The sequence below is a fragment of the Spea bombifrons genome, chromosome 5, assembly GCF_027358695.1.
Source record: "Spea bombifrons isolate aSpeBom1 chromosome 5, aSpeBom1.2.pri, whole genome shotgun sequence".
NCBI classification, from domain to species: domain Eukaryota; kingdom Metazoa; phylum Chordata; class Amphibia; order Anura; family Pelobatidae; genus Spea; species Spea bombifrons.
In genome coordinates this window covers 86,000,184-86,012,369 of record NC_071091.1, presented here as the reverse complement: position 1 = coordinate 86,012,369, position 12,186 = coordinate 86,000,184, and the positions used below count along the sequence as shown (strand labels likewise).

Below are 12,186 nucleotides of genomic sequence, written 5' to 3'. Positions count from 1 at the left end.
ATTTGCAGGTATACATAAATAATGTATGGAAATATATAGATATGGATCTACAGAATAACGCAAAAACCCAGCTTTGCAGGTAAAGATCAATTGGAATTCACATAAAAACACGTCATTAAAAGGTATTTAAAACCCCCTAAGTTACAGGCATAGATCACAGGTTGCACACCCCAAAGCCAGCCCTGCCGTCCACACTGCCCACACAGCAATCACACTCCTATCATACCCAGGGAACCAGTAAATGCTGGTACCTAGGCATCAGGGGCGGGCTGGGCAGGGGGGCAATTGCCCCCCAGGCCGCCCGAAATCTAATCTAAACGGGCGCTGGGTGCTGATGCCGCCGGCCGGCGCAACTTTTTTTTAAAATTGAATATGGCAAGCCGGATCGGCTATTAAATGAAAAAAAAATAGTATTAAAGCAGCGCCGGCCGGCGGCATCAGCACCCAGCGGCCGTATGCGATGGCCGCCAAGTGATGGGAGCAGCGTGAGGGGTGAAAGCTCCGCCCCCTCGCACTCACCTTTCACCCCTCACGCTGCTCCCATCACTATGCGGCCATCAGACTGCTGGAAAACTTATCTAAACGGCCGCTGGGTGCTGATGCTGCCGGCCGGCGCTACTTTAATACTTTATTTATTTATTTTTAATATGGCAAGCCGATCCGGCATATTAAATAAATAAAAAAAAGGATTAAAGTAGCTCCGGCCGGTGGCATCAGCACCCAGCGGCCGTTTAGATAAGTTTTCCAGCAGTCTGATGGCCGCATAGTGATGGGAGCAGCGTGAGGGGTGAAAGGTGAGTGCGAGGGGGCGGAGCCACTTCACTTGACTTGCCCCCCAGGCCTTAGGCTGCCAGCCCTCCCCTGCTAGGCATGATGGGACTGTGCTTGCTGTTAGCAATCACACTCCTATCATGCCAGGTCAGCCAGTACATGCTGGTACAGGGTGGCTGTAAGTGATGTGCAGACCCCATACTGCTGGCAGCATCAATACACAAGGGGGCAGCTAGCTAGGTTTCAGCATGTACTGGCTGACTTGGTATGATAGGAGTGTGATTGCTAACTGCAATCAAAGTCCCATCATTCCTAGGTTCCAGCACTTACACATCCAACCAGTAAATGCTGGAACCTAGGCATGATGGGACTGTAATTGCTGTTAGCAATCACACTCCTTTCATGCCAAGTCAGCCAGTGTATGCTGGTACAGGGTGGCTGTAAGTGATGGGCAGACCCCATACTGCTGGCAGCATCAATAGACAAGGGGGGCAGCTAGCTAGGTTTCAGCATGTACTGGCTGACTTGGCATGATAGGAGTTTGATTGCTAACAGCAATCAAAGTCCCATCATGCCTAGGTTCCAGCACTTACACATCCAACCAGTAAATGCTGAAACCTAGGCATGATGGGATTGTGATTGCGGTTAGCACTGCAGTTCCTCGACGCCACTCACAGACTTCAGCAGAGGGCGCGGCCTCCCTCTGCATTCTCTGGTAAAGCACAGAGGAAGCGGGACTGAAGCAGAGTCATGTGATGTCACGTGAACTCTGCTAGGTTCCGCTTCCTCTATGCAGTACAGAAGACCCTCCCACAGCCTTGGCTGCCGATCTTACTCGGGCCGCACCCTCTCTCTCCTCCGCGTTAAAAAAAGAAATAAAAGAAAAGAAAGACAGGATCCAAATTCGGCAGGGGGGCAACAGGGGGGGCAAGGATTAACCTAGGGGGGGCAATTGCCCCCTTGCCCCCCTGTAGCGACGCCACTGCCTGCATGCTGCCTGACACCCCTTGTTTAGTTAATGAACCCGCTTTATTAGCCGCATCATATATGTGCTTACAGAAATGTTGATAGTTTGCTTTTGTGCTTCCAATGCGTTTATGTAGTGTAGTCGTATAGATAACTTAGCATGCCAATGTCAGCCAAGGGGATAGGTTCAGGTTTTGATGACGATCTATATGAAATGTCACTTACAGATACGCAATTAACAATATATCTGTACATTTTATCTGTACATTGTATTAGGTGCTATATATGTTATCTTCACCTACTAACCTACTGAAAACCTACAAGATGTTTTTAAACTAATTGCTACTTTTATTTATTTCATACATACAGTATATACTTCATATTTTATTACAAACCATAGTAAAAAACCTTAATGCAATGCGAACTGCCTAGATAGCCGGCCCCCAGCAGTGCTGTACCAGCTCAGCTCCCAATAGAGCCTAAACAGGTAGAGAAAACCAATAGGTAAATTATAAGTGTCATATGTGCAGTATAAGAAATATGCGTGTGTGCAATGTAGATTCATGGATGTGCATGAATAGTTCAAATTTGTATGGGACTAAGATGTATTATTACCCTGTTGTCCATGAGTGGAATTATTTTATGTTCTCTACACAGACATCCTTTAGCTGGTTACATAAACAAGTACATAAATACTAACAGCACGAATAGTTTCTTTTAGACATATTTCTATAATAATGTAGGTTGTTAGACATATATGAAAATTGCTCTAAGCGTACAAATATTTAGGAAACTTTGAGAAATAACTGTGTGGCTAAATAGTGGTGTTCCAGACACTGTTTACAGAAAGTCCCATGTTCCATCTTTTTGGGTGACACTTGCTGTGTCTTCACAAAGTGCCTCAACTGTTTTCTGGCATAGGTCACTTTTTAAGGCAGAATCTCATTAAAGTTTCTGATGTACCTGATAGTTCTGATAGTTGTAATCTGTGCAATCCCGCTGTCCTTTTTTCACAGCTCCCCAAAGATTCACTGCCTCTTTTGGAACCAAAATTTTACTCTCAGAGATAGAGATTTAATTTCTTAAAATGATAGAAATCTACAATTTGCCCGCAGAGTCTTGGGAGCAGTATTTATGCACACCCCACTCCTGCCCAGGAACTTGCTAAAATAGTTTAATTTAACTCGTGGTTGTCTAATACATTCAATATTATTTTATATTCTATACATCACATAAACACTGGTAATCAATAAATACAGCTTTAAGGAATAAAACATCCATTAGAAAGAATTGTAGTGCTACAGACTTAAAAGCAAATATTATAGTATTATCACTTGTAGTTGTCAGATGCTTGTCCAAAAAACTATTTGAATTTAACCACAGCCAATATACCAACTTCAGGAGACATCACCAAAATACACAATTTAATTTATTTCTATGGAATCACTCTTTTAGACACACACCTTACACTGAGCTTCCATTACAGATCAAAGAGAATCCAAATTACCTTACTATTAAAGGTTAGAAACTGACAAGGAAAATGCTACGGACTACAAGATGCACCATATATTACATTTCTAAACAACCCAAAATTTCAAGAAGGTATACCTGATCACATATTCAAAATTTGGTATACTAAAGAAATAACGTAATTGGTGGACCACACAAAGAGAGGACACAAACAAGGATACCAGAAGACTACCCAAATATTAGGATATGCACTGAATTTGGTTCTACTCAATCATAAAATGTTTACGGCACCGTGATCTTCAATTGTCCCCAAAATGGCAATTCTTAGTCTAAATAAAAATCAGAACAGAGCAAGCAGCACAATAGAACACAGCAGTAGCAAGGAAAGCAGGCCTGCAACTTTGGATGAGACCCAAAAACCCAACAGTGACAACCTTTTTTGTTTAGAATTACATACCTCAAACAAAGGTAAAAGCAAGACAATTTTGCACTTTTGGTAGTTTTCTGTTTTTTGTTCACACCATAAAAATTTTATTTGTTGATCTGTGATGAATCAATGTTCATAATCTTAATTGTGCATTCTGATGGGCCAACCTTTTGTAGTTTCTTCTAGCTAGTCTTTTTATACACATGTCTTACCTACAGCTTCTTGGTGTTAAAACTAGGAAAGCTTGCACCAATAGCCCAGCACATATAATTAAAAAGTTAATTAATATACTGATGTAATATTGTGAGTTAAGCTGTACCACCATCAGTGTCTGGCTCAGTATATAGTGATGGGAGTTATGGTATATCACCATCAATATCTGATACAGTATATAGTGATTGGAGATGCCGTACGCCTGTGTCTGTCGTTCTATAATGATAAGATATACCATGTACCATCATCATTGTCTGGATGACTATATTGTAATAGGAGTTGTACTGTTGTGGTTGTGGTGATGGAAGTTGTGGTATACCACCCTCAGTGTCAAAATGTGAATAAATCACTGGGTTTGGGGACATTTGTTTTACTTTTTTTTTTTTAACTCTCTGCAGTTATAATATAATGAATAGCTTTGCCCCTCTTGCTCAGCAACTTCTTTAAAGTCAGAGTGCTGGATGTCACTGATACATTTAGTGTAATGCTGTTTGGGGTGCAAAGATGACACTGGCAAACTGCTTGGGCCCAACATGGCACTGACAAGTTGTTTGGGGGCAAAGAGGGCACTGTGGGATGTGAGTGACATGTTATGTGGTGAAGTCAGGGGGGCCCAAAGAGGTACCGTGGTTGCCATAGAAGATGGGTTTTGTTAAAGGTATTCTCTTTGTTAAGAGGAGGAGTTAGCAATATTGCCACACCCAGCTGCAGGTGCCAAAACGTTCTGGCACCCAGGCATCAGTGACTCAGGATCGGCCCTCGTCCAACAGTACAGCTGATGCAACACAAGCAATATTTTGTTATGTAATTTTTGAGCTTTTTCCAAACTAACTGTAATTTGTCATTGCATAGTATAAAATCAAATAACAGATCAGATCTATCATTAGTGAATAAGTGTTTTTTTTTTAAATAAGTAGCCCCATAGCAGAAGGGCTAAAGGCTAATTGAGTGAGGGAATTAAAACATTAATGGGATTGGCATACGGCTATCCTGATTAAAGTTTAAGTCTTCACATCAGCAAGAATATGCAAACTAGTTCGCCGAATGGTTCTTCTTATCTGCCATCAAATTCTGTTTCTTGTGTCTCAAACATGTTAATTTGGCCAGTCTGATGCTTTGATTTTTACTTGAGTTCATAATCTCTGGACATAGAATCTGAAAAGTACAAAGGTCAAGGTTGTTGTTAAAGTATTAGATAATATGCTATTTTTACATTGCATTTACCTTTATCATGTAAAGCCATATAATATTTACTACACACTTTATACACATATTGTGAACCATCTACCATGGAATCTGTTCTGAAGTAACTTTAGGATTGAACTATAATGTATGGAAAGCAAATATATATATAAGATATCATAAACACACCTTTGAGTCCTTCAAATTATCATTCATAATGAGCCTCTAAAATGTTTTTGTTTAGATAATTGTCATGGATAGAGGTCCATAAAAAAGTTCCCCTTTGGAAGAAAAATGAATTAATACCTCTCCACGGTTACTATAGTTCACCAGTAAGGCATTCTGTTCTACTCGTCAGGGTATAAAAGTGTGACTGTGTCCTGATGTCCAAGCATTATGCTTGGCTGATTGTGTGCTTCATCCCCCATATGAGATTATTGTACTAAGAAAGATGTTAACTGTATCACTAATATGGGGTCTAGTGGTCACCCTGTGCTGTTTCTTCTGGCTTGTTGTTAGCATACGTAGAAGGTAAGAAAATAAAACATTTTTAAATTTAATTTTTTAAAACTTTTTTTTCATGCATGTTCTATTGTACATATTACATCTTATTTTTTATATATAGAATGCTTATTTTTTGGATTTTTTCATTGAAAATGGACTTTATTTTGTATTATGCTGCAACATACCTTAAAAACCATGTAGTTATTATAAATAAGAATAAGAAAAATAGTAGTTTAGTTTATGTAGCAAGCAGATCGTTCTCAATGCATTGAGAACAGGGATATCGGATCAAACATTTCTCTATGAATATTATATTAGATATTTTATTTCAGATATAGGCTAGGACTGCTCAGTATTCTTGTGATCTTGTGTAAATAGTATATGTATATATGTAGCAAACAAGATATGTATTCTACCTAGCAAATTATTGTCTACAAAATGAATGTGGCTTCAGATATCATTATGTAATAAATGAACATGGTTTCACCTTCAGAAAAGGACTATATTGTGTTTTTCTTCCTATACAGGCAGCCAGGAGAACCACAACTTGAAAATGGGCTAATGCCTTATTTTGGATGTGCATTACAGTTTGGTGCCAATCCACTTGAATTTCTCAGGTCAAGAGAAAAGAAATATGGCAAGATTTTCACCTGTAAAATTGCTGGGAATTTTGTTCACTTTGTCACAGACCCATTCTCATTCAGCTCAGTGATGCGTTATGGAAAGCATTTCGACTGGCAGAAATTTCACTTTGCAACTTCAGCAAAGGTATAAAATCAAGGCCGGGGTAGTCATCAGATATATCCACACTTCTTAATGACTCTTAAATTAAGATGATGGCTATGACTTGGCTAAGCATTTTAGGAGCTGTTTTTTTGTTAATACCAATACAGGGATGAGCTACAGATTGGGTATCCTTGTTTTATACTGACCAGCGACAATAGTCCTAGGATTTTTGAACAGTCTAGTAATATGTATATTCATAGAATTCATAAATTATATATATTTAGTGATAAATAGTAATTACATTATGAAAACCTAATAACACACTGGCAAATGTGTAGAATACTGTCCACACTGGTTAAAATAAAGTGTGGCAAACCTGCTCCTGTGGGTGTGGGTCTGTCCCCATCTTTGTTGGGGAAATGCAGTTGCTTCCAGGCACATAGTGAGGTTTTTAGAAAGCACTTACTATACATAGATTACTAGCTACAGTGAAGAAGCTCCTCTGCTTATCCACACTGTCCTAAGGAGTTACAAACGCCTCAATCATCAGTTTATCAGCCTCTCTCCTAGCTGCTAAGGTCTATAACTGGCCCAAAGCCCAGTGACCTCTTCAACTACATAGTGCCACGTAAACAAGCAATGCGTGAGCCTAATTACCTGTAACGCTCAGAGTAAGAGGAAACCTGGCCTGGACTCTTAGTCCTCCCTGCTCTCATGGATTGCAAACCATACCATGGTTGAGACGCCTTAATCAGCTCTCCCTATTGTAAGAAGTGTTGTGCTATCTTATGAAAGTTAATTATCATAATCATGATATTTGTAAGCTAAAGTGCAAGTGTGTATTTCAGGTATTTGGCCATCACAATCTGGATCCAGCGGATGAGAGAGCTGAAAATGTGCATGAAACCTTTATGAAAACCATGCAAGGTGATGCCCTGGACCCTCTTCTCACAACCATGATGGAAAATCTTCAGCACACCATGTTGCAACCCAGTGCATTTAAACTATCCAGCAAAGATTGGGCAACCGAAGGACTGTATGCCTTCTGCTACCGTGTCATGTTTGAGTCCGGTTACCTAACTCTTTTTGGCAAAGAGCTTAATTCAAAAGAAGATACAAATGCTGCAAGACAAGAAGCACAGAGAGCACTCATCCTAAATGCCATAGAAAACTTCAAAGAGTTTGACAAAATATTTCCTGCCCTTGTAGCAGGTCTGCCAATCCACGTCTTCAAATCTGCCTACAGTGCAAGAGAGAACCTAGCCAAAGACCTGCTACATGAGAAATTAAGAAAGAGGATCAACGTCTCTGACATTGTAGAACTCAGAATGTTGTTGACAGACTCAGTTTCAACCTTAAGTGATACAGATAAAGCAAGGACTCACCTTGCGCTCCTCTGGGCTTCCTTAGCCAACACCTTACCTGCCACATTCTGGAGTGTATTCAACATACTCAGGTAAAGAGACAGAAGTTATAGAAGACTCAGAAGAGCCAATAAGAGGCTAAATTTGAACACTTAAAATAAATGTGATTCTTATACGCAATTAATTATTACAATTTTGCTTTTATAACTAGCATATCATCCTTGTTAGGAATTAATAATTTTATAAGGGTTCATACAATGGCCACTAAAGCATTACAATAGATTCTCGGTATTAGCAAATGTGTATAATTATTTCTGGGTAAATAGTTATTTCGGAAGTCCTAGCTAGTCTATATTTTCTGACAAATCTGCAACCAAGTATCCTGTTAAAAATGTTCGCATGAATGGTATTTTAGCTCAAACCACTGAGTTACTGAGAACATGTTATTTCTGTTTGTTAATTATAAGTTATTATAATAAGAGTATAAGTTATTATATTATTTATACTAACATGTATATTGTAATGCTATTATAATAGGTGTTCAAATGCAATGAAGGCAGCTAGTGCGGAAATCCATCAGGTTTTAGAGAAGACTTCTCAGAAAGTCAGTTTTGATGGAAAATACATTTTTCTTAACCGTCATCAGTTAGATGATATGCCTATTTTGGGTAAGTTTGCCATTGATGCCAAATACACAACAAAAGAACATTGAATTCATATAAACATTTAACAATGTGGTATGTAGCATTTATTTTGCATAAACTAGTTCCATTTTGGTATCCTCTGGCTCAAATAACTAACATATAAGCTAGAGCACATACAACTCACACTCACACCAACAAACCCTTATGCATACACACCCACACTAACACATATTTATCATACATACTCTATCACACTGCCCTCAATCTATCTAACACTGCTTACCTGGCCTGAAACAGCCACCCTATCACCACAGGGTCACATAACATCACGTTACGTGGCCCTACTGCTCTCCTTGGTTTCCCCGTGCCCTGGCCACCCTGCCCGTGCTTTTTAGGGTATTTAAAACCAAAATATAAGTTGATATCCCTGCAGTTTACAAAGATTGTTAATGTCAACTATATGATTGTCAGCTTTGAAGCATTATACTAGATAAGGATAGATATATGTAATCAGCTGTTAAAAGTACTAACCTTTATATTGCTATCCTACAGACAGCATAATTAAAGAGTCTATGAGATTATCCAGTGCATCCCTCAATGTCAGAGTTGCCAAGGAGAACTTTACTCTTCAATTGGACAACGATGAGCCATACAATATCCGAAAAGATGATATTGTAGCATTTTACCCACAGATGGTACATTTGGATCCTGAAGTTTATGAAGACCCGATGGTGAGTAATATCAGGTTTTACAGTTGATAACCAAAAAATGCATTTAAAAAATATTTTTGCCTGGTTACTAAAGTAACTTTTTGTTCAAACAAGATCTTTATATAGATTTTGAATGCTATACATTACTGTACAATATGTAGACAACTATGCTGAGTCCCAGGTAATGGTGTTCAGTGTTCCATAGTGTCTATGGGCCAGTTTCAAGGGTAATCTCTGATTTTCCCAACTGGCCCATGAAGAAGTGACACCAGTTACAGTATGTGGCAGAGGGTCCACAATATGCCTAGTCTGTCTGGTCCACAATTTACCAATGGGGAAAGCCCTGGTGGGACCCAGTGACTGGCATCCCATGACCCAGAAGCCTGTCTTATTGTATATATCCTATGAAATTATTTTAAGTTGTTCTGCAAGAACCCCCTACATCAACACCCTACATTGCTCAATAGTCCCTGAGACATAGCAATCAGTCTAGTCTATTCACTATAGGCCAAAGAAATCCGAGTTGGCTCTCAAAAAGTTTCCAACTCACTTCACTACAGCAAAACTACATTTATACCTAACTGGAACTGAACTCGGTTGGCATCAACTTCACTGAAAAAAAAATAATAGGTGAAAAACTAAATATAACTTTAAATACCTGGGAAGGCATATAATAAAGTTAACATGACAAAAAAAATAAGATAAAAAAACCTTTTTTTTATTTATAAAAATGTATAAAAAAATCTCAGTGCCCTGTATATACTGAATACTTTAATCTTAAAATACAATAGTATTAATACAGTATTGTATAACAAAACTCCAAACTTATATTTTTCTGTTTCATTTCTAGACTTTTAAGCATGACCGCTACTTAGATGAAAATTTGAAAGAGAAGACCAACTTCTACCTAAAAGGCCGGAAATTAAAATATTACTATTTGCCCTTTGGATCTGGCAAAACCAAGTGCCCGGGTCGACACTTTGCTGTCCATGAGATCAAACAGTTACTGACTTTGCTGATTTCTTACTTTGATCTGGAACTTGTAGATAAAAACACAAAGTGCCCCCCTTTAGATCAGTCCCGGGCAGGTTTAGGGATCTTGCAGCCAAAACATGAAGTTGACTTCCGGTACAGGTTAAAATCACATTGAATTTTTTTGCTGCCCCTGACAAATATTCCAATGAACCTCAAGCAGTTTTGAGCCTCCTCCTCTATTTCTACCATTTCTGCAGCATGAATGGGTTAATTTCTGGCTGCATAGTGACATGGGAGTGCACAATTTCTGCCATTACCACCCCAAATATTTTTATATTTGGGGTGCCAAATTATGATACACAAAGACTTTAAAGGTGTGGCCCTTGTACAAGGCATTAATAGCTTACGTCCATAAGACATACAAATCGGCATTGGTACTATTCCGTAGTAACCCTTTGGGAGGAAATATCAGAACTTTACGTTCACAATGGAGTCCCTTGACTTACTTAAGGCAGCCACGTAAGAACAAAATATATAGGGACTGCCAGTTCGGATACATTTGAATAACAAAGCTGGCTGCCACAGTACTTCTGATTAGTGTCCTCTGTACATTTCCACCACTGCCAGAATGTTTCGTTATAATAAATGATAAAATAAGAATTACAATATTGTTTACAGAATAAGCTAAAAAACCCTTGTTAAGCCTTGAAAACCATGTCCTCCCAGGCATAACAAAGAAAATAATTCTATAGAAACTTTAGCTGTTGAAACTAAACTAAAATCCATTTGTCTTATATGTTTCAAGTCATTAAAAATGGCTAAATATATCAAATTAAATTAAAACATCCTAAGAAATGTGGCACAATACATAAAATAACACAACGGAAGGATACCATTTGTAAAAATGTAACTATAGCTGAGTTGTTGGATATTACACATATATATGTATAAGTAGGACATTTATTGAATGTGCAAGGGGATTTGGAAAGATATAAAAAAAACCTGTATTTTATATGTGATTGCATATAAATAATTTAGGTAGGCTCACTGATCTCTGATAGTTGTGTATATATGTTTGTGAGTTGTAGAACTATATAAGCACTATGTGAAAGTGTACCAATTCCCTCAATGTCATATCATATTTTAAATACTGATTTATTTTACTAGTTTGTATAGTATCTTTTTGGTATAACGTTTTATAATAAAGCAAAGAGTTAAAACATTTTATAATAAAGCAAAGAGTTAAAACATTGTTATGAGCATTAGAAGATTGCTATGTTTGTAATTATTTTTTTTTGTCTTGTTTCTGTAAGAAATAAATGTATTTTGGCAAATAAATAAATGTTGGTTTGATAGAGCTTTTTTTGTGGCATCACGGACAGACTGCCATTTGGAATTCTGCAACACGAAGCTGAAAGCACATTCATGTTTCCTCTTTCTCTCTCGTTGTTTTGAGAGAATGGTAGATGGTAGTTTCTCGATAGAGACAGACCAAAATGCATCCACACATATGCGTATACGAATACAAGAAATGCACACAGCAAAGAAACAGACAATCATACATACAGTACTGTGCTAAAGGTCTAGCAAGGTGTGAAAAATGCTGAAAAGTAAGAATGCTAATACAAATAGTCATGTTAATACTTTATTTTCTATCATTTAACAAAATGCAAAGTGGGTAAACAGAAGAAAACTCTAAATCTAATAAATATTTGGTGTGACCAACCTTTGCCTTCAAGAAACAAAATCAATTCTAGGTACACTTGCACAAAGTCGGGGATTTTGTAGGCATATAGTTAGGTGTTTGATTCAATAATTATACCAAACAGGTGCTAATGATCATCAATTTAACCCCTTAAGGACCAGGGCGTGTTTTACCTTTTGTACCCTATGGGACCGAGGCTGTTTTAACACTTTTGCAGTAGTCGTGTTTAGATGTCATTTTCAAGACAGGAAGGGCTTTCTTCAGATACCATTGTTGATCATATTATCTAATTTTCCATAAAAAATAATAAAATATGATGAAAAATTTAAAAAATACAAATTTTCTGACTTTTACCTGAAAAATCGTTTACTTTAAGCTAATAAATTCTACTATTTGTCCTAAGTTTAGAAATACCCAATGTTTCTATATTTTTTTGCTTTTTTCTGTAAGTTATTGGGCAATAAGTACAAGTAGCGTTTTGCTAATTTAAAACTATCTTTGAAGCCGGCCAATACAATTTACCCCATCA

The 12,186-nt window shown here is 37.9% G+C and overlaps 1 protein-coding gene across 1 annotated transcript; it reads left to right on the top strand.

The window, feature by feature from the left end:
* Window positions 1–5,435: 5,435 nt before the first annotated feature.
* LOC128498042 (cytochrome P450 7A1-like) lies at window positions 5,436–10,738 on the top strand. Its single transcript, XM_053468316.1, has 6 exons — window positions 5,436–5,560; window positions 6,061–6,301; window positions 7,108–7,715; window positions 8,161–8,291; window positions 8,820–8,998; window positions 9,828–10,738. Exons 1-6 carry the CDS (start codon window positions 5,481–5,483, stop codon window positions 10,125–10,127), a joined length of 1,539 nt encoding a protein of 512 aa, XP_053324291.1. The 5' UTR covers window positions 5,436–5,480; the 3' UTR covers window positions 10,128–10,738.
* The last annotated feature ends 1,448 nt before the right edge of the window (window positions 10,739–12,186 follow it).